The sequence below is a fragment of the Coffea arabica genome, chromosome 3c (assembly GCF_036785885.1).
Source record: "Coffea arabica cultivar ET-39 chromosome 3c, Coffea Arabica ET-39 HiFi, whole genome shotgun sequence".
NCBI lineage: Eukaryota > Viridiplantae > Streptophyta > Magnoliopsida > Gentianales > Rubiaceae > Coffea > Coffea arabica.
This window is the reverse complement of record NC_092314.1, coordinates 7,443,521-7,466,440: the sequence shown is the minus strand read 5'-3', so window position 1 is coordinate 7,466,440 and position 22,920 is coordinate 7,443,521. Positions and strand designations below refer to the sequence as shown.

Here is a 22,920-nt window from a genome sequence, read left to right as displayed (position 1 = left end):
GTAAAGTGATAATAGCCCTTATATGTATTAAATAATGTATATTAGTATATGTAATATAATTGATATTATCAATTATACTAATAATTATATATGTCCACTAATAGAAATTATTAATTAGTTATACTAAATTTACTAATACATTTATACTAAATCCCTAATTACACTTAATACAATAACATTTTTTTCTCAAAAAAAAAAAAGCATAAACACAATAATGAATTAGTGATTGTATTTGTGCCAAAAGTGAAAACTTAACTACTTTAGTTGTATTTATTTCATTATATTGGATTGTATTCAAATAACTTTTGTTTGATTGTTTTTATAAGTTTCAATTGCGAAATTACAATGAATAATAATTTGGTGATATGTTGATATTTTAGTACTTGATTATTTGCTAAAATTTAATTATAATAAAATTATGTAATAAATTTTTATTAGCCGGCGGGAAGCGGGGCGGGTCCCCCCATTGCCATCCTTAAGCGAACGGTTTTTTTAACCTGGACTAGACCAGCGAGTTTGATAGTTAGAATCAAGAATCTAATGACTTCCAGGTCTAAGCTAATCAGTAAAACTAGATAATCATACACTCATTTATTTTTCACATTTGAAAATTGTAATTTAAATGTAAGTACTATATATTTATGACATGATACCAATGTCATATGGTTTTTAAAATTTTTTTTTTTTAGTACCATTCTAATGGGTCAAAACTCTTCACTTTTGAACGATTTGATACCCAGTCTGCGTTTCAAGACACTGGCATTAGCTTCTAGCTAGTTAATTCCATTAGTTCCTCATAGATGAGAAAAGTGAAACGAATCCAAACTATTTCAGCTAGTATGCTAAATGGGTATTAACAAGAAAAGAACAGAACAGAATGTTGAAGAAAGCATTCATTTTGGCAAGCTCATATCCTAGCAAGTCCTCGAGGCTCAAACTTTAGTATCTCTACTGTCCAAGACATGCTAAATTGCTAACCAGACTTCATTACCAGTAATGACACGAACAGCAACAAACTTCAAAATAAATCAAATAACTAACCACAAACGAGCCAAACTATAGAAAACTCAATCAGCTTCTAAAACAATCTCGTGAACGAAATTTCGCTCTTTGCATTTGGCCTCTAATGGTGTAGCTTTAGGCATTATGCTAATCCCTTCTCCTTCAGCCAAATCAACCATCTCTGGACCTACCCTTTGGCACTCAAAACATTGTATCAACGTGTTGTGCAAGACCAGCACCAGGGCAAGACTTTCTTCCCATTCCAAAGGGCACTTTTATACTTTCAAATCTCTCAGGCTTGAAGCTTGTGGGGTCATCCCAAACTTTGGGATCCCTGTGGATTTCCCATGCATTTACTAGCAACATTGTCCCACCGGGCAAGTCAAATCCCCCAACTTTGCAATCAGCAGAGGCCTCATGTGGTACCAAGAGTGGAGCTGCAGGGAATAAACAAAAGATCTCCAATATGATGTTGTGAAGGTAAGGCAGCTTTGACAAATCTTTTTCTTCGATTAAGCGATCCATTCCAACATCAGCATCAAGTTCAGCTCTTGCTTTCTCCAAAACTTCGGGGTGATTGAGTAAAAGAGACATTGCGCATTCCACTGTCGCTGATGATGTGTCTGTTCCAGCACTTAGTAAGATCTGCATTTACAAATCAATTGCGCTGAGATTGGTATGTACATGTACCTTCTTTTAATGATGAAAGCTCTAGCACATGGAATTGATAGGGAGTAAGACTAATAAATCTTACCATAATCATTGCTTTGATGACTTCATCCTTGGTAGTATTCTGGCTGCGATTCTTGCAACCTCAGCAAATGATCAATCATGGTATTCTTGCTCTTGCCACGAAGGTGCTCTTCAATTAGCCCTTGCAAAAATACATCCATATCTTTACTTATCCTTGCCAAACTCTTCTCAAAATTATTTTAATCTACCCATCTCAACAACAGCAGAAAATCTCCAGGATTTGATGCACCAGAGCGTTCAAAAACTTTGCGAATAAGGCCCTGAAATTTCTTAGCCTCCTCACTCTTCATCTTCACCAAAATATCGCTTTCCAGTAACCATCCTCATGATAACGTTAAAGGAAAGCTCCGAAAACTTTGGATTTCAGCTCAACTTTGGCAAAACCATTGTGTGAACTGAAATACCAAGCAATTTTGAAGTACAAGCATGATTTCATCTTCTCGAATGGATAGGAACATGTTAAGACGTGAAGGTGAGAATATTTCATTTGCACCAAGCTTGCGAAGATTGCGCCAGTGGTCGCCATAAGGGGCATCGACATTCAACAATGCTGCTGTATTCGTAGCCTATGTACTTGCCTATGATGCACCGAGGCCGGTTCGCCAGCACAATGTCATTCTTGGTGAAGCATTCCTCCACCAGGGTTGGTGATGACACCACCACCACAAGGCGGCTGCCAGACCGGCGAGAAAATATTGGACCCCATTTTTGAGAGAATTTGTGTAGAGTCCGATGAAGTGGTTGTTGTATGAAGTGAAGATGGCCTGTGATGGGAAGTGCTGGTGTTGCACTTCGTGGGAGATTTTGGCTTCTCCTCTTCAAAGTCTTGAAAGCAAACACCAAGATGGCTAGGGAGAATAATGTGCATAAAAAAAGTTGTTGCTTCCATGGTTTTATCTTCCTTTGAAGTTAAGAACTGCTGGATATGAAAATGTATAGAGAATCCATTAATTTGCAATCGTGGATCTTTGCACTTCGAATGGATGGTCATAGTCCCGTATTGATTACTAGAAGGGTTCAATTTATATAACAGTAATCATTTTGTTCGGATCATGTGGTGGGCAAGGCACTGTCAATGACTACATAAATAACAGATTCTACAACTGAGAATAACTGCGACAAATGGCTTCGTAAAATATCTCCCATACTAATTCCCCTTTCTCAACGGCAAGAAGCAAATGCTCATTTTAATGCAAACAACAACCAACCAAGACTCTTATCCTCCAAGAACAGGTCAATCATTAAAAATTTTAAATGGGTTTTTCCACCAGAAAACATTTGAACGACTTCTTGTATTCTCAGTAAACTAGGGGAGAATAAAAACAAAACGGTTGTAAGAGTACTCCCATCCTTTACACTGCAGCTTCAAATCTGAGATGTAACTTAAAGAACCCCAAAAAATGGATTATTAATTGCACTGTTCAACTCGCTTCCAGCTGTATTAAGCACGGCGATATCCACCTTTTCTCGAGGAAGAAACAAGAACTCACCACCGTCGAGTTTCTCAAATCCACAAAGCTCCAGAAATTCAATGCCTCCTTTGAGTTTTCCTACTCTGTCCTGCTCACCAAAACAACAGCGTGACAAGCAGCAAATAACATGTCAGTATAGCTACAGCCTAATCAAAGACCACTGATGGCCAAACAATAAACTGCCTCACATCAAATGTGGTAGTATCTACATTGGCCAGCAAATACTTGAATTTCAAAGCAGACTGAAGTAGGACCAACAACTTATACTAATGATCTCCAAGACTAGCTCAGAATCAACAACCACATTGCTCTATCCAACACATCATCAACTGGGTGCTATGAATCTTTAACACGATCTCAAAATCAATAGATAGATATCTCAACCTTCCACTTTTATAGCAAGGGGAACCCGAGTTCTAGAAAAGGGTCTGGTATAGAAATTGGGAGCTTTTGCAGTTTAAAAAGTATAAAATAAGGCATGAAGACCAGGAAAAAGAAAAATTTCCACCTTATGGGTCTTTTTAGTAAAAAGAAAATAAATTTAAAAAATAAATAAATGTGATTTAGATGAATATTAATTGACGACAAATAGAAACTTTATTAATGTATCAAATAGCTAATCTCACCTGAAAGGCAGCATTGGTAAGTCGAATTTTTCGAAATTTCTCCTCATTCGGATTAGTTGCCACATTCTTTGCAAATGTTAAAAGTGTATTAAAAGCAGTCTTCACTTTCGCATCATCATCCTAGTAAATCAACAGCAAACAGGTTAGCTTTGTGAGATGTACACTATAATATTCCACATCTCCATGGGAATTAAGATATTTTTGAGCTTTAAGCCTGGTAAAAGTTACCTTGTGATTTTGTTTGAGGGACCGCAGGCATTCTCTCATTTGCTCTGCTTTTGTAGCTGGTCTCACTGGTAATGAGCTCTGCAATTTGAATGATGTGCAGAATATATCTCTGAGTTTTGCAAAAGCTTTCCCAGAAAACATCAACATGACAAATAATCACCAGAAAATATCAAACCTTCTTTTCCTCCACAACAGGTGCAGAACGTTTTACAGTCGTAGTAGGATCCTCTGGAGGCAAACCAAGTTTCCGTCTTCTTTCTGCCTGAAAGACACCAAACCAAGAGAATGGTTTGATATGCAAACAAAGAAATAATGTCCATTCATGATAACAAAAGGTAATAAAATTTTTTTTTATTTCTTCTTCACTCAATCCTCTTTCTTAACAAAAAGCTTGGAAAATGTTTCCCAAAAGGAATTAATAAGACCTTATTGCATATAAAGCAAACTATTATGAATCATAGTTTACAAGCATAAGATTTTGACCTTCAATCCTTCAGCCATTCAGAAAATTTAAGACTCCCATAAGTGTATCAGAATATCTTAAGAACAAAAAGTCAACACATTTCTTGCCCTCATAGTATAACTAAAATCATTTCCTATTAACTGGAAGAAAGCTTCCGCAAATAGAATACATCTTTCTATCTCTTTTCCTAAATCCCTCCTTTTCATCCAAAAATAGTTGCTCCTATTTTAAATTTCTGGTTTCTCTCTCTATCAAAAGGGTCAACTTTCTAGAGGATGTCCAAAGGGCCAACATCAAATCATTCAAGAACAATAAGATAGGGATCAACCACAAGTCTTTTAGATTTTAAATGTTTACTTGAGAATGTGGTTAACAGATCAAGAGAGGAAATAGTAGCCTTCGACTGAAGAGCAGAGGCACACAAGACAGAATCACAGAGAGAGAGATAGAGAGGGAGAGACCAGTCAGACTTGATGATTTTGTAATAGTGAGGCTCTAAAGTACCACATGGAAGACTCAACATTTTCCTAAACATAGAAAATAACATTTGTTTCCAGCAACACAGTTTATATACAAGCTTTCAGCATTTCAAAACAACATTAGGACATAGTTCCATATGAAGAAAGATGCAGTTTACAGAGAAATGTTTCAGCACTGCTCACACTTATGCTGGTATTACAGGCTTTTGAATCATGCACATGTCTAGTTCAGTTCCTGCTCGACGTTTGAAAAGAAGAAGAAAGGTAATGAAGAAGTAGGCAGGGGGGATAAACTCGTTGAGAAGAATGTCAAAACCAAGAAACAAAAGACTAACTCCTTGCATCTTCAGACGACACCATTAAGAAGAAAACTATCATAAAAATGTCAACCAAATTCACTGCAGGACACATTTGCATGACTATGCTTTGGAAGCAACAATTTTTTGCTTGTTATTGAACTTTCAAATAAAAAATCAAAGACAAGTTGCAGTAAGCAAGATCTACAACATAAAAACCATCCATCAGCAAATTGTAATTAGAGAAGAGTTGCAATCCAAACTTGGATCAGCAAATTGGTTTCCTTGGAATATTATAATCTCTACTAGGCCATTTACGATCCAAATGCCCATTTTTAAGTCAAAGCCTAGTTTAGACTACCGTCAACAATTTTTTTTTTTTTTAAAAAAAAGGGGAATGCTCCAAACCTTGTCTTCCTCCATTTTCTGACGAACCTTTTCCAAAGCTTTTCTTTCTTCATCTTTCTCCGCTTTTCGCAATAGAAGCAAACTGTTAAAGTAGGAGCAAAATTAGTCTAAAAGATAAACAATATAATGATACTTCAAATGTAAATAAGGACTTAAAACATGAAGGCAAACCGTTTTCTTTCATTTTCTTCCTCAATTCTCTTTGCTTCAAGCAATTCTTTACCCACTCGTATTCTTTCCTGGAGTAAATAATTAAAGCTCTGTCACTAATATCTTAAATTACCCACAGTGATTAGTTAGAAGAAACTGATGCATCCTGAAAAAGAAGTTTACATCAGTAGGGAGGAAAGTCAGAAATAAAAACAACCAAGGACAGTGCAATGTAAATTGCCTGATTATAAGATCATCTACAAACTAAGCTTTGGGCATGACACAAATTCTGAAGCACCATTGCAAACATAAAAAAAGGCTATGAGATAAAAGGACAAGGACCTTTTCTCTTTCTCTTTCCTTTATTTTCTCTTCCTCTTCTTTCTTCTTACGAGCCCTTTCCCTGGAAACAAACAAATGCTACGTGTAAATTATTCAAGTACAAAAGTAGCAAGAACAAGCAAAACTGATTATCTAAGCTCAGAATCTATAATCAGCTAAACTAATTAATCGAGAACAAGCCTTAGTTTCTGCATTGCACTCAAATTCTTGGAATTCCTACAGTATCGTCATGAAGTTGATTGAGTTAGAAAATGATAAAAGATCCAGAAGTATGCCCCTGACAAGATTAATACTTGGAAATTACTGCACAACCAAGTTCAATTTAGTAAGAATTTTCCTGGCAGAAGTGGTTCAGAAACTCTTCCACCTCAAGTTTGCAGGAATTACTAAAATCTGCAAGATCTAAATGATGCTTTCTTTTACACCTGCTGCAAGTTAGCCTACCATACTAAATTAGGCAGCCAGTATGCACAACAGTTTCCATCTTCACTTGATCAGTAGTGAAGTTCTATATGCTACTTGTAGAGCATCAGAATGCGTTGATACTGATTTTTTATCGGAACCATAACAGTATAATCCATTTAGCTTTTGGAATTACAAAAAAATCCCATGTATTCTCCAATTTCTGTATGTCTGGTTTTAGACAATAGACAAATCAGACAATTCAACCCCAAGTCCTCTACCTACACTCCCATAATATGCCCAGATCTGTGTAGCATATGCTTCATTTTGCTCAGAGATCAAATGAAAACCTTCAGCAAGGAATCAATGAAGAATTAGCTATAAACTCAATCTAATGATGTTTGAAATTATACCTCAGCTCCTGCTGCTTTTTCTTTATCTCTTCTGGAGTAAGAGAAGGTTTTGAAGCCTCGGATTTCTTGGCGCTGGCAGGCACCTTAGACGCAAAACAAGAATATATTACCTTTTGTCCCAGGCATTTATATCAGGAAAACTTCAAAAAACCAACGTTACAGCAGCATAGCGGGTACATAGCAGACTAGTTTTAAGAAAAAGCTGGGATGATGAATTGAAATGGCAACACACATATATATACATATATATCTCGTGGTTGGGCGTTTATATGTGTCTCTTAGTGCATACAACATACATCCATCTCTCTCCATATGCATATCAACAAGGTACAGTAGAGAAGGTGGAAAGGGTTTACATTACACTGCACACAAGACCAATGTTTCATACCAATGGCATTTCATCAATATCCGGATCATTCTCATGTTCAACTACCCAATTTGCCGCAGCTTCAAGACTAGCATTTCCTGCACAAGGTTTCAAATTTTCATAAAGCGCATGAAAATAGTCAAGAAAGTAATGGAAAAGAAACGCAGGCATATGATAAGCTACTCTAGACAAAGGAAACAAATTATACAAGTTCTCAAGTCGCTCATCACTACAAAAAGGATTTCAATGAAAAGGATACCACATCTTAGATTCAACTTTCCAAAAATGTCCACCCACTTTTAAACATTTTGCTACATAGCACATGGGAATGATTTCACAAGTAGGATTCAGAATTGGAAAGGAAAATGTCCAAGGTGATTAAACAAGTAGACATGTTCCAAGCTGGGGAGATCAAACAATTTATAACACAAGAAATTCACAATCATTCGAAATGGCCAACCCGCAACCAGGTAAGTCAAACATAACTTGTACAAAGAACACAAACCAGTGCAAGTTGAAAATCATTACTTGTAGAAGCAATGGATAATAGGAAACATTTTTTCGATGCAAACTTAATCAAGGTACATGATTTCAACAAGATATTGTGGATCAGTTGCTGCCCAAATCTGTAGACTGCTATGCAAACATACAATTGTTTCCTTGTACCACCACGAAAGTTCTATAACACCTCATTTGTGCCTTTGATACAGAATTTCTATCACGTAATATCCATGCCCATTAGACCCAGCAGCCACAAAGTATTCAAGTGAAAAGAGATTTAGAAACAACATGAAATTCATAGAACTTTTTACAAATGCAAACCCCTGACTCTCTACAATTCAAAAGCTAAATGATTCAAAGATGCTCCAAATCAAAATTTGCGACAAAAATAGAGTTTTCAAGTGACAACATCAGCAAAGAGGATCATAAATGGTTGAAAATTGTGAGGACATTCGAACAACCAAAGCTCCAAAAATGCCTAACTTCCAACTTTGCACAGTCCTTACCAGAATAATGGAGTGCTCGAGTAGCCCTTCCTTTAGGAAACCCCATTGCTTCAAGTTCTTCAAGCAACTTTTGGTCAACTTCAGGAACCACCATCTCTAAGAAAGAAAAAGAAAATGACCCACTGTACAATAAATGTGTAAAACACTCGAGTCACATGTAGCTATGCTAATACACTCTAAAAATCCATGATGTTGTAAACTCAATAAGATGACTTCCACCATCATGATTACATATTAAATGCAATGCAGATTCTTGTTATCAAATTTCAACCTCGGTGTCCTATATTCACCAAAGTTTAACCAAATTTTTCATCATGGGATACTGAGTTTGCACAGACTAACTTACCAATCAGAGGTGAGAATCTCTCTTTCCCTTTAGACACCTTAACTGTATATCTTTTACATCTAGATCTATAGATTTGTTAATAAACTATGTTGTTCAGTTTTCAAATGAAAAATTTTGCAAAATTTTCTATTTGGGCAATAGAAACCAAGTATAATTTGAACTGGGATGAGCAAACTGAAAATGTCCAATATTAACTATTCGAACCCAACAAAAAGCCACAAGCACAAACATTTGTGGCCTAAAAAGGGGAAAAAAAAAAAGAAAACAGAACCAATTTAATAAGGAGTACTAGTTCAAACAGTAAACTCAATTAGATCATTAACAAACACATACAGCAATCAGTACCTTCTTGCTGACCACTACTACTGCTGTCACCTGCCTCCCCCATTGCTACATCATCACTGACTTTTGGAGCCTCCAAACTTATTGGTGCTGTTGCCTCTGATGTCTTATCCACAAACTCTGCATGTCCTGTCCTCTTTGTGTGCAAATCGCTCTCCTACGCAGCATGTCTTAAATGTCAGCGAATGAAAAACAAAAAAGAAACTCTGCATGAACATCAGTTCGCGTAGCAGATACACTAGGTTTTCATGCACAGAGATACTAATGTGTATAGTACTAGAATAAGGTAAAGGTTTCTTCTTTTTAAGTTTCTTAGTGTATAATTAAAGATAATAATTTGTTTAAGTGTTAAGAGATTGTGAATCTTTCAGGAACAGGCATAAAAAAGAAGTAAAACATTACTATGCAATAAATAAACTACGCTAAAAAGCATCAACCTCGAAGGCGCAATCCCTCATCTAAACTCACATCCTCAGGTAAAACATTACTATGCAATAAATAAACTACGCTAAAAAGCATCAACCTCGAAGGCGCAATCCCTCATCTAAACTCACATCCTCAGCGGCCCCTTCCCTTCCCCGGATAGGATCCTTACTAAACTCCCACAAGATTAAACTCCCAAAACTATGATATCAAAAAAGTATACTAACAAAGTAGCTGAAAAATCTCCAATGTATACCAATTACAATTGCGACTCACACCAAAACTCAATTTGTTGTACATCACGTTTAAAAGCTTGTACATTTAGTTGCTCCTCAGAGTAATCTATTTTGTCATACAATTCAATCCAAACAAACCGAAATTAACGACATAATCTTCAATTATAACTAACAAATGCCGGCAAATTTCACATTAAAAAACTTATAAATTCAACAAACCACGAGGAGTAGAATTGTAATTACAGTTTTGGAGCGGCAGGGTTTGCCGCAGGAGGTGCAGACGAGGTTGAGAACCGGCTCTGTGGATTCGGAGAAATTGGTGTGTTTGGTGAGTTCGGCGTGCTCTTGAGCTTCTTCTACTGATTTCAATAGCGTCCCACAGTCGCCGCACTGCAGCGATACGCCTGCCATCTCGCCGGTGATTGTTCTTTTTTCTTTTTCTCGGGATTCTGATTGATCGGACGCCGGTGCCGGGAAGGTTTTTTTTTTTTTTTTCCCAATTGGGTTTGGCGTGCACATATATGTATGTGTGTGTGTATATATATATATATATATATATGTCTGGAAAAGGGGGCAAGTTGAAACTGTGATGAAAATATAGGGGATAATGTGTAATTTAACCTTTCTAAAATTATTTGCAGAGGTTCCCCTTTTACGGTGTTTGTGTTGAGTATCACCCCCATCCCAAAACTTACTTCAACTTGAGTTCGACCTCAAATTCGAATCAATCAATCTCGAACTCGAATTTGAGTTTAAAAAAAAATAAAAATAATAATTATTTTATTGTTTAAAAAATAAATAAAGTAGTAAATTTTCTTAATCAATAATAAAATATTAAATATATATATAATTTTACTATTAAAATTAAAAATACTGTACATGCATATATATATATATATATATATATATATAAAATCAAATTGGCTCTCGAGTTAATGAGTTGAGTATCTTTGAACTCGACTTGGTTAGCTCGACCTCAATGTTTATCGAGTTAGAATCAAAATTTGACTCAACCTGCTTGCGATCGGTGCGCAAGTAATTCGACTCGTATGCAACCCAACTCAAAACCAAAGTTGGGAACAACCACCTTTTGGGAATTGGAATTAAACTCCTTGTCAAATGGTTTCTGTTCTTGTACTGCTAAAATTCCAATTTGAATTTCCGAAATTTGGAATAGGGAAAAGTTTCTTCAAGGACGTATATGAGTATCTCATATTGCGTTTGCTTGCTTTATCTCCAACTAGGGGAACTAGAAGGCGCATCTTGTATATGTACAAATTGCAAGTAATTTGATGAGAAAATAAATAAAGATTATCAGTATTATGTCTTAAAAAATCTCAAAAAAAAAGAGAGAAATGCTATTTAATATAAATGTGAGCCTACGGTGTTTTTAGATATGACAATAATATTATATATATTTTTATTTTGACGACCAAAGAATGAGTTAAAAATGGCATAAAAATTAACATCAAACCAAGTCTCCTCCCTTGTCTTTATATGTACCCTTGTTTTCCTTTTTTAAAGTGTTCAAAATATTTTAAAGTGTGTTTGTAATTACCAATAGGTCCATCTAAAAATTTTTAGTTGATTAAATTGTCAACATATTTCCCACTCAAAAAAATTTGTTAACATATTAGTTTTGTACTTTTTTTGCATATTTTTTTGTCAAAATGTAAGATGCTTATTTTCATGAAAATTGTATTTATAGATATCCTATTAATTGCATATATGAGGTGTACACTTTGCTAATTCCAACAAATCATGGTGATATTGTGTGAAACCAAAATCCTTATACTATATAAGAATGGATTGTGATAAAAAAAGGTTTTGAATTTCAACCGAATGGATATGGACTTTTTGGAAATGTGGAATGTCGTGTAGTTATTTAAAAATTTTTGGTATGATTGAGGGCAACATGGGTTTGGATATGTTTACCGAAATGTCCTCATTTTGATACATTTAAAACTTTGATTTATGGAGATAACTGGGTATTTGTGGATTGTGTAATTATTTTGCAACCGTTTTTGTATAGAGTACAACTCATATAAGCTTATGTGTTTGTGTAATTACTGAAATGGTGTTGTAGATGCACTTAATTAAAGTGTGGCTTCTAAGACAAAGATAATGGTTTGAGAATATTTCTTTGTTTGAAACAACTTATGTTTGATCACTTGCACAACTACCAGCAATATTAAAGCTCAGGTCGGAAATAACCCACTTCTCTGCCATTTACATCTTAATTTAACAACTATAAACGTGGGTATGTTAATGAATTGATGTTTGAGTATCAATTATGGTTGTTCCAATGACTCCTCTTTCACATTCTTGGTTTCTCCCCTTTCGGCTTCCGGGATTATTTTCTTTTTCATGCCTTTATACTCAGCATTCAAGAATAGTTTTCAGTCGTAACTATTCATTGTGGTTCAGTTTGAGGTGAGTTTTGTTCCTTAATTTTGTTGTTTATGTTGGTGGTTCTTCTGGTGTGTAGTGGCGGTGTCAACTCATATCCTTAAATTTGATACTTTGGTTGTTCATAAATATTCTCCTCTTTGTGGGTGTCTTAATTTTGTTCCTTTTGGTTTATAAAGGCACCACTCCACTGCTATAGAGTCTCAAATTGCCTATAGTAGAAACATTTGAATGCATCAAACCTAAACTCAAAATCCACCGAACCTAAGCATTTAATCTGCTGTATTACTATTTGGTTTTGTTTGAGCACATCTCCTTTCTTTTGTTTCTAATGGAACTTGACTTGCTATGTTTAGCAGTTGCCATGGTGAAGAGAAGGATCAGAGGATGGAATGATACTGCAAATGAACTTGGACAAAGGCAAGAAGAACGGTGAGGGTAACCACATGGCTTTAGGATTTGATGGTTCTACGAAGTTTATTGATTGGCAAGAATCTCACCCCACGACTACTTATTTTACTCTTTGTATTTCTTCTTAATTTCATAGATTGGGAGGCTATTATTAGTTGAACAAGAAAAGAGGAAAAAAATACTGTAAACTACATATGTTAGGAAAGGTGGAATTCAATTATTTGGTGAACTGTTAAGCTGTTGAAACATATAGGAAAATAAAGGGTTTTGTTGGATTTGTCGCGCTTTCATTAAAGAAGGAGACTTTTATGGGTGTCCCAAATTCCTTAGTATTTCTTCATACTTTATTCTTCTAACCTCTAGGACTTCATAAGTGCAATGCGGGGACAAAGACTCGTATTATAGGCTGGTGTTGAACACGCTATACATAAACTATCATACTCTAACTTCTTTAGAGTTGGACAATGAATTCCAAACTTGTTTTGTCATATTTGATGACTGTTTCTTTTTAGAATATATTATTATTTGTCTAATGAAAATTTTTTTTAACCATAGGCACTAAGCACTTGCACGATGACCGGTAGGGATGGGCAAAAAAATCCTAAAAACCCGATGAACCTGATCCGATCCGATCCGAAAAATAGGATATTCAATCCATTTTTTTAGCGGGGTAGATGAGGGTCGGGTACCTGCAAAAATCGGATACAGATACGGATCAAGAAAATAAAAACCCGCGAGTACCAGACCCGCAGGGTATATTATATAAATATTAAAAAATTAGGGATCATTTTATAATTTTTAATCCTAAGTGTAAGTGAAGTGGCTCACAGTCTCATATTCTAATTCCATATGATCCGCTTCTCCTCATCTTGTTTGAAGAAAGCGAATATTCTCGGTGAAACATGAACCAAATGAAAAAAATGAAAAAAAATTTGTGAAACTCTGTCATAAAAATTGTTCATCCATTTCATCCTTTTTATTTTTATTTTACCTTCATCGATCTTTCCTACAAATATTTCATCAATTCAATCAAAGATTTGTGTTTGGAGCTTCAATTTTTTGTTAGTTAGATAATTAAAATATTTGTGTCTTTCATTTATTTATTTATTTGATTTATTTTATTGCAATTATGTCTCTTAAGTTTGTCTCTTTTATTTAGTGTAAGAAATTTATTTTTCTTCTTCATCACCTTTAATACCATAAGGTCTATTTCAAAGATATAGGGAAGTTGGTGAAGATTTTCAAAATTATTTTGGTTATACTTTTTCCAAAAAATAATTAGCTCTGTTCAATTCTTTTTCGGACTTGATTTGACAGTCGACTTATTTGGAATGCAGTCATGTACCATAACATCCTTAAGGAAATTGGGGAAGTTGCCAAATACTTATTATCCTTATGTTTGTTGTGTTATAAAAGAATGAAATGTGTGAGAATAGTGATGTATTCAAAATTATCATGAAACTTCATTTTGTTTATTAGATATTATAATTCTAATATGTATTAAATTTATGAGATCCGTTTGATTGTTCGATGAAATGTGTGAGAATGGTGATGTATAGACTTTAATTACAATATCTCTACCAATATTAATTGGAAAACATATTTTTTTATTGAAAAATATGTTGATATTAAGTGGAAAGCAATTTTTTTATTGAAAAATAGTTTTTTTTGAGGGACAGGTACCCTATGACCCGCCCCTCTTTTCGGGCACTCGAATAGTGGGTCCTCGAAGACATTAGGAGAGGGTTAGGATAGCAAAATGGCTGATTCGATATATTAGAATCGAATAAGCCAAATCATGTTAGGGGCGGGTACCCAACTCGTGCCCACCCCTAACGAGCGGACACTCCCTCTAGTCATCATATATCATATATATATATATATATATATATATAATAAAGTCGTATTCTCATCCTTATCCTTTTATTTTGTCTCTTTCCTACGTGGATTAACGACAGGGTAAGTAGGTGCAATGCGTTTTATGAGTTAACCCCCTAATAACCTACACTATTCCATTCCTCTTTTTTCTCTTGCCTTTACAATTCTAGATAATCCTTCCATAATTATCTCTTCCATTCTTTCACCTTTTTTTTTTTCCTTAACTCTAATCGTCAAACCTAAATTTTCCGGTGATTAGTATAAATAATTTTGAATTATATTTTTAACTCTCTTTCATCTTCAACTCAAAAGTTTGAAATATCAATTCAAATATTAGATTATCTTTATCAGATTATCGTTATCGCAGATACTCTACATTTTTATTCATATATATATAGTTTTCGATCTATTACTCATCACTTTATTAAGTAGTGAAAATGTTTACACTTTTCCACCAATTTTTTTGGAAAGTTTTTTTTTTTAACTTCAATGCAAGGACCAGATTTGGAACTTCGTTTTTATTTCCTTCAATGCAAGGACTGCATTTGGACTTTGTTTATGCTCACTGTATATAGTCTGTAATTTCCTATACCTTCTTCATAGTTAGGTCATTAAATTTGAATTTTCTAAGTAAGTCTTCAAAAGTTACAGTTTGATTTTTATTTCTGGCAAGATTTTTGTAATTAATTTGTTATTTCAATTTATGGATTCACTTTTCAATTCAAGTAGAACACATATTGCTTTTGGTTAGTGATTTAAAAGTGATCTTTTAAACTATGTGTTTTCAGAAGATTTTTTAATTGCCTTTGACAATTTATTAATTGTCTTCAACAATGTACTATTTTTTTTTTTATTTTCTAGGTTTCTGGGGTTAAAAAAAATTTGTGCAATTTCAATGTGTTTTTTAGACTTTGATAGAAAGTTTCTAAAGAATAAGAAGGTGTCACTGATTACATAATTGGCAAGGCATCAAGTTCATTGTCATACAGCAGTTCACGTCATGTAATATTCCTCAGACTATTTAGATTTTTTATGTTTTTGACTTAAAAGCAAATTACATCTTATGTTTTGGTTTTGCTTCTATTAGCCGTGAACAGATTTAGAAGGTTGCTGTGTTCCTATGACTTGATTGATTTTGAATTCTGATCTTTTATTAATATTTCATTCGGCTTCTTTTCTTTTTACATTAACTTTTAAGCCATTTATATTAAATACCAAAATTGATGTTTTGGTAACGGATTGGCCATTCTTTCGTTTACAGAAGATCAACTAAGATTGATCTTGCTTATTTTCAAGTTTTTGAATGTTATCATATCGTCGAATTTTTTTTTTTTTTTTTGCAATTTTGAATTATTAATCATTGAATTAGATGTTTAAATTTACATTATAAGACTATTTTTGAATAACAATGTACACATAGTAATATATTTAAGAAATGTTATAATAGATTATACAATAAGTTTATATTTTATGTAAATATTTTTATGAACTACATTAAATAATTTATTATTTTTAAATAATTCCCATTCATGGAACGGGTACAAAGCTAGTTCAATAAGAAAAAAGACCAAGAAAAGAATAAAGAGAGAGAGAGACAGAATTGAAAAAGTCCACGCTTGTCATTCTCCATTTAGTAGTTTGTTCTTCACCAACCATTCCTCTTTCCTCTCCTTCCGATTAAAGAAAAATTACTCATTTCAATAAAAAATTCCACCCAAAAATCCCCTCCTATATATTCTCCCACTCCACATAAATTTTCAAATTTTATAATTATATCCCAATTCCCAAACCCCAAAAATCCAATGAGGCTGTCAAAACCCTAATTCCCAAAATTCTCAGCTATGGTGTTGAAGAAGAGGTGCCAAGAAATTTACCATGATCCCTGTTTTCATCATCATCTTCCCCAATATCTGCTGATCAAATCGAATAGTGTTAAAATTGAATGGATTCGAAGAAGAAGATGCCGAATTCAGTAGCCGAAGAGGAGAAAGAAAAAGATAAAGAAGTGAAAATTGACGAGGGAAATGCGAAATTAATTGAATGGGAAGATTACCAGCAAGAATTAGCGCGATTCTGTAGCCTTACCTCTGCTCTCAACGAAGCTAAGCAGAAAAAACTTGTACTTCAACAGAAGCTTCAGTCCCTCATACAGGTATTTTCTTGATGTCATTTTCTTTTTTTTGCAAGCATTTGTTCGTTAAATAAAGATTATTGCTTTTTTTTTTTTGTTTAATTGAGCTTTGCTGGGTAAAATACCGAAATGATCAGTGTAGCAAAATTCGGCTTCAAGTTACTAATGATAGTGTAACTAGTTGGAAAAGAAAGTCAAGTTTGTAGTTTTCTTTTCTGGTTTTAATTTAATTCTGTTGTAATGAAGCTTTGAAAATTTGGATCATCTGAATGTGGGGGTATTAAGTTAGGGGGAATATAGTTATTGGCACGAGAAGGAAAAATGAAGATACAGAAAAGACTAACGAGACTACTAAGTTGGTTTTTTGGAATCTTGGTTTGTGTTTTATTGTGAGAGAGAGAGAGAGAGAGAGAGAGAGAGCGACGATATGGGTCAATATTGAATCTGGCTTCTCCTATATGTAGGATGGGAACATATTCTTCTTGGGATATTTTACTACTATCGGGGATGAATAGCTAGAGGAAAGATAGTTTCAAGCAAAAGATAAAAATTTTGTTCAATCTATTGAATAAGGAAAAAAATGAGAATTTTAACATCAAAATGCTGTCTTTTACATGATTCTGATTGGATGAAAGTTGAATTTCCTTTAGTTTGATGTTTGTTGATTGAGGAGACTGGAGAGGAGGGGAGAACTAAGCCTACATGTAGATGAACTAAATGAAGGTTTGAGCATGCTTGAGTTTAACCTAATTCTATATGATCTACGGATGTGCAGATGAACAGATATAATCTGAGTTGATAGAAGGGTACCTTTACATGCTGCAACATAATGGCAGCAATTGTTTAGCCCTTTGGTTTGTTGGCTGGAAATAGAAATTTCAATTTTGATTGTGTTTAATGAGAAAATGCAAGGAGTGAAACAGAGGATAAGTGATTTAGAAGGGCATTTGAAAAGTGAAGGTTAACATGTGCATTTGTTGTGCTGTTCTTTAATTTAAAGCTGTGAAGTAATAATTAAATGATATATCTATGAATTAACTTGTCCTTTTTGGTCAAAGCATTTGGTGTGATGGAGTCATAAGCTTTTCTGATTATTATGTGCTCTACTCATATGTTGGTGGAGAAATGCTGAATTGTTATCTGGAAAAAGGTAAAACAAATGGAGCCAAAAAAAATTCAGCGTTTCAAATGGCCAATATCCAGATGGCAATCATGGAATTTTTTTTTGGGTTTTTTTTTAGTGGGGATGAGGAAGGAGTTGTGGATGAATTACAAAATATTTGTCTCTAAGAATACAACTCATCAATCCTATTGGAAAGAGCAATAGCTTCAATTGGTGTTTTCTATTCCTACCAGCAAAGACACAGTGTTTCAGGAATTCGTATGATATTTATGATGTAAGCGAAATATATTAAATTTCCACTGTGGAGTTCTGGACTCAGCAACCAGTAAATTGGTGGGAACTGGGACATGCTATTTGCATCTTTTCCTGGTCTGGTGCTTGGGGGCTTTAATCTTCATCCTTTATGAAATGTGGACCGTAAAACTGAGCTTTAAGTTGTTTTTTGTAGTGCTTGTTAATTGAATGAGCAAAAGAGCGTTAGTTCTCTTCTTTCCGTATCTGCTTTGTGCTTTGTTGTTTACTTTCAATCTTCTGGCCTTGAATTGATTAGCCTGGTTTGCAGGTAGAAGCTGAGTCATTAAATCGGTCAAATGAGCTTGATGAGATGCGTGAAAAATTGGAATCTCGAAAATTGGTGATGGGAAACATGTCAATGCATTCAAAAGTTGCGGAAGAGAAAGTTAAAAAGCAAGAAGAACAACTTAGTAGTGAGATTAGATCCCTGTTACTAGCTGGAACAGCTCTTTCTGTGGCTAGCAAGCAGTTGCAAGTAAGTTTTAAGTGTCTGGACAATCATGCATGCTTGTCTTTCTAGATTTTGGTGAACTAGATGGACTTACTAGTTGGATTTAATGCTGCCTTGTTCATTTTTGGCCTTTTATCCCAGTTGTTCCATTGTGCTGCTCCAGTACTCCTGTCAGTTCTGAATTTTAATTACTTTGTGGCAAGTCAAGCTTGATCAAGAGTTGAACTTTAATTGACTCACGTGCATACTTCTGTTTCTGACTGCTTTCTTGAAGTTCCTTTTTATCCCAATTAACTTATGAGTCACTTTAGTTCACAAATCATCTTTAACAGACCATCGCTGGAATAGATAAAAAGGGAAATTGCTTTCTCTTGTTTGGCATTTGTTCCTCAATTTTCCTTCTGTTCCAATTGGGTGAAATATGAATTTGGGATTAGTTCTTAATTTATTTTAACCTGGAGAATTGGATATTCTGTCAAATGCAGGAAGCTAATGGATCCCTTGCTGGAGAGAGAGGTTATCTTCATCTCAAAACCTTGCAAAAATCATTAAGAGTGAGACAGCAATATATGGTATCGCAAGTTTCTTTGCTGTACCCTGTGAAGTTTGTAATTGGGCATCGACATGAACAAGAACTGGAATCATTTACCAGCAGTATTAAATCTGGTAATGGCTCTTATGATGCTTCTATAGTAAGTCTTGTGGTAGTCCTGCGAGCTCAGTTTTTATGTATATAGTATCTATTGGTACATTCTTGCTGCAGATGTGGATAAGTCTAGATGCAAATAGGAGTTCTCTGGGTATTAAGTAATATTTCAAACTGGAATTCTCTTTCTGATTTCAGAATGAGGTAATATCAAGAGTATGTTTGATGAAGCTAGCATCCAATCTCCATATATAAGTCAACCTGGTTTTGACTAGGTGCTTCATAAATTTTGAAATGGTAGATGGTCTGTTGAGTTAGCCTCTTTTCTTGGGAAGGAGTTGTAACAATATCTTGAAAGATTAAGAAGCATTTAGTTGCGGATTCGAAAATAGTTTGGTTAATACTTTGCTCCTTGTTGATATTTTAGTAGAAATTGGTAATTTTTGACAATAATGATTAGAAATTGATGAACAATTCTGGTCAACGTCTTGATGATTGTGTTCTCCATGTTGCCAGTAAAGAAAGTTAACATGCTTTATTTTTCATATGTGTACATGATTAGTCTTGTATAAGTCTGGCATGTCAAATTCCAATGTCCTATACTTGCTCTTTTTCCTTACGCTGTTTAATTATCATTCATACGTATGTGTACACCTGATATTTTCAATATGTGTCAGAGGACTTTGGCATGAATAATGCTGAGAAATAGCTTTGTTTCTTTATATTTGTTCAGGTGTTACTGCTGGATCTAAACCTCTTGATCAAGGGTCCTTGACTATTTCAGGTCTCCATCTCACTGTGATTCCTTTTACAAAGATGAGTTTTTTCACTGATAAAAAGGAAGTTCAACAATCTTCAACGGCCCTCGGATACATAGCACATGTGTGTTCTTTCTCTTTTCTTGATTACACTTAATCGATTCTTTTTTCTGTGTCTTTTTCACTGTCAGTATAATCAGCATAACACATATTTATTTGTACAATCATGTATCAAACATATTTATATTGCTACCTCTTGTGCATTAGGCATCTAATATTCCGGTGCACAATTTGCTAATGAAGTAGTTGTTTGATAATTTAATTTATCTTGCTGATACATTTTGCAGGCTGTCTTACTTATTGCTTCATATTTGCAAGTTCCTTTGCGTTATCCTTTGCGTTTGGGAGGTTCTCGGTCATATATTCGCGACTATGCACCTTCCATTGAGCCAGTGTCATCTGATTCAACTTCAAATTCATTAGTTTTGACAAATGCAAAGCCTGTAGAGTTTCCTCTCTTTTTAGAAGGGCAAGACTCAACAAGAGCAGCTTATGCAGTATTCTTACTCAATAAGGTTTGCTTATGTTTCATTGTCTTGTGTTTTGATTATACGCAAAGTGAAAAGTGAATTAGGTCCAAGTAGCTAAGTATGTAGGACATGATAATTATTTCTAGCTCTATAAGTATATATCACTCAGCAAACTGAGCTATTCTAAAATATGGAGCAAAACATTTCCTGCTTCTTTTGTATACACCATTTCAATATATACATGCTGAATTCCTGGTATTGGTATTGGCTTTTTGCTAAATTAGATATATTTTGGCAAATATCTCTCCCTAAAATTTGAAAAAAGAAAAAAATTTAGTATTTTTCCCTATTTAATAAAATTATTCTTTTACAAACTAAATAGTATCTTGTTTAACTAAAGAAAGATACCATGATTGACAATTTGTTTCAAGAATATGAATGGATGCTATTCGTGATTATTGTACTGGAAGGTGCTCGTGTACTTGTAGCCAGAAGATTAATTGTGGTGTGAATTGAACATTGATCAAGAGATTGAAGAGAAAAAGTAGGGATGGATTGACTTTACATTTTCTTTTTCTAGAGTTTTGTTATGCTTATATCCTTTAACGAATTTGGCTTATGGAAATTGTTTATACTTTTGCATTTTCTTTGCCTTCTAACTATGGAGCTGTCGTTTCTAGGGATAAAGCCCTTTTAATTATCTAAATACTAAAACTACCATATATCATAATGTTGGTGAAAGTGTTTCTTTTTTTTTGAGAAGTTTGTTAATGCGGTTTGCTTTTAAAAGTTTGTAGGCTTAAGTTGATAGCACGTTTCCTAATTGTTCTCCTATTGTGTGAGTGGCCCTAACTGTGTTCTTGATCTATGTGTAGGACTTAGAGCAACTTTTGAATTATATTGGCGTCAAGAGTTTAGGGCCACGCCATGTTTTGGCCAATCTGAAAGAGCTTCTGAAAACCATTCTTTCTCCAGAGTATATAGACACATGAGCAAGCCTGCATTAGTGTTTTGGTTTGTGTAAATCAAAGATTTGTATTCTTAGTTGGGTGCCCAATTTTTCAAAGGAGCACCTTACAACAGATTGTAATCAATTTTTAGGCAGAGAATTGCAAATTATGCATGATAGAAATTCTTATCTGTTTACTTTTACCAACTTGTCTAGTATAGGTCTTTGATCTTTTTAGGATCATGTAACTTGAATTAAGTGTTGCTGCCTATATTTCCTCTGGAAAGGGAAAAAGAATATGACAAGATTTTCGCTTGAATTAAGTGTTGCTGCCTATATTTCCTTAGGAAAAGGAAAAAGAATATGACAAGATTTTCGCAAACTAATTTGAACATCCACATAGCTATTGAGGGTGTATTGAATTTCTATATCTGTGAAATAAGAGAATAGAATAGAAGGCTTTAACGGTCAAGCGCAATGGTGCACATGAGATTTGCTTTGATACATAATGCAATTGAGAACGTTTAAGTCAATTTTATTGACAGCATATTTTTGATAATGTTGTTTCCGATTTCTACAGCTATTGGAATGGCTTCAAAAATCACCAGTTTGCAAGCATGTTTATGCATTCCTGTTTTTATGGGAAATGCATGCAATCCAGAAATGTTATGCATTTCCTCAACTGTTTCCTCCCCTTCTCAATAACAGCTGCAAGTTATATTTTATTTTCCTGTTTCAGAGTTATATCATTAAGCGGAACGATTTGATGTAGGCCTTTTGAGGAAGTGTTTAATATTATGCTTCATGTTGTAAGGATTTGATGCAAGCATTTTGAAAAAGTTTTTAATATTATGCTTCATATTGATATTGCAAAGCCATTTTCTATCATAAATCTTCCTGTAGTTGAGCTGACTTTTCCAGCAAATTTTCACATTTCTCCCGTTGCAGCATGTGCTGATTTCATGGTATAGTTGCCTGTTTGGGAATGAGGCGAATAAAGTTTGTCACTTCTACATGCATACTAAGGGAAATTTTGATTGTCTTCTCAGGATTCTTCCTGCTGAAAACCTGAGAAATGATGTCCTTTTTATACAGGGAATTTTCTAATAGCTTACAGACATTCTATACAGTACATGTCAGAGGCTTCTTGAATTTACACTTCCATTGGCGGGGTTTAGAATCCATCCATCAGTCCTAACATTAATATTCCTGTAATTTTCTGCTCTCTTCAATAGGCCTGTATTTAGTTGATTCTTTGCTCTTCTTCCACATCGGATGCGTACTTTTGGGATTCGCAGTCCAATAGATTGGTTTTCTAGAAGTATTTAGCCTTCAGCAACTAATAACCAGCTAGCTAAGATGACTACAAATGTTTAGCATTGTTTTGCAAGTCTGTTCCTAAATACCAATCCTTGACCTTTAGCATCAATAATCTTCTTTTAAATCAACCAATACATCTTCCATGATCACCAATGCCCCACCAAAAGCTGGCAAATCTCCTCTTGACATATTTACATAGGCTCTTGGACTTCCAGAAGCAAGACATTGTGTAAGAGGATACAACCATAAATGAAGCAACACAAAG

General features: G+C 34.5%; 2 protein-coding genes and 1 pseudogene across 4 annotated transcripts; 1 reads left to right on the top strand and 2 right to left on the bottom strand.

The window, feature by feature from the left end:
* Positions 1-878: 878 nt before the first annotated feature.
* Positions 879-2,661, bottom strand: LOC113735490 (cytochrome P450 81Q32-like; annotated as a pseudogene).
* A 221-nt stretch (positions 2,662-2,882) lies between these two features.
* LOC113734461 (uncharacterized) lies at positions 2,883-10,271 on the bottom strand. Its single transcript, XM_027261015.2, has 12 exons — positions 9,999-10,271; positions 9,100-9,253; positions 8,409-8,504; positions 7,423-7,499; positions 7,035-7,117; positions 6,220-6,280; positions 5,899-5,966; positions 5,728-5,809; positions 4,257-4,343; positions 4,082-4,159; positions 3,854-3,973; positions 2,883-3,315 (listed from the first exon to the last, which is right to left on the bottom strand). Exons 1-12 carry the CDS (start codon positions 10,164-10,166, stop codon positions 3,139-3,141), a joined length of 1,251 nt encoding a protein of 416 aa, XP_027116816.2. The 5' UTR covers positions 10,167-10,271; the 3' UTR covers positions 2,883-3,138.
* Positions 10,272-16,039: 5,768 nt separating this feature from the next.
* LOC113734460 (vacuolar protein sorting 38-like) lies at positions 16,040-22,209 on the top strand. Of its 3 annotated transcripts, none has more exons than XM_027261011.2 (6): positions 16,040-16,605; positions 18,270-18,476; positions 18,938-19,118; positions 19,883-19,980; positions 20,204-20,431; positions 21,916-22,209. In XM_027261011.2, exons 1-6 carry the CDS (start codon positions 16,396-16,398, stop codon positions 22,105-22,107), a joined length of 1,116 nt encoding a protein of 371 aa, XP_027116812.1. In that variant the 5' UTR covers positions 16,040-16,395; the 3' UTR covers positions 22,108-22,209. The 3 variants fall into 3 exon arrangements, with proteins under 3 accessions (XP_027116812.1, XP_027116811.1, XP_027116814.1); XM_027261010.2 differs by having other exon boundaries at positions 19,832-19,980; XM_027261013.2 differs by lacking the exon at positions 21,916-22,209 and adding an exon at positions 21,262-21,654 and having other exon boundaries at positions 19,832-19,980.
* Positions 22,210-22,920: the final 711 nt, after the last annotated feature.

Bases quoted from the DNA above. Each gene is read 5' to 3' on its own strand.
- LOC113734461 (XM_027261015.2), bottom strand. From the start codon at position 10,166: ATGGCAGGCGTATCGCTGCAGTGCGGCGACTGTGGGACGCTATTGAAA. The intron at 5,967-6,219 runs GTCCTTGTCCTT...TATTTACTCCAG, and splicing joins AGGAAAGAGAAAGAGAAAAG to GAAAGAATACGAGTGGGTAA. The intron at 3,316-3,853 runs GTGAGATTAGCT...TTTGGTGAGCAG, and splicing joins TTACCAATGCTGCCTTTCAG to GACAGAGTAGGAAAACTCAA.
- LOC113734460 (XM_027261010.2), top strand. From the start codon at position 16,396: ATGGATTCGAAGAAGAAGATGCCGAATTCAGTAGCCGAAGAGGAGAAA. The intron at 18,477-18,937 runs GTAAGTTTTAAG...TGTCAAATGCAG, and splicing joins TGGCTAGCAAGCAGTTGCAA to GAAGCTAATGGATCCCTTGC. The intron at 20,432-21,915 runs GTTTGCTTATGT...CGATTTCTACAG, and splicing joins CAGTATTCTTACTCAATAAG to CTATTGGAATGGCTTCAAAA.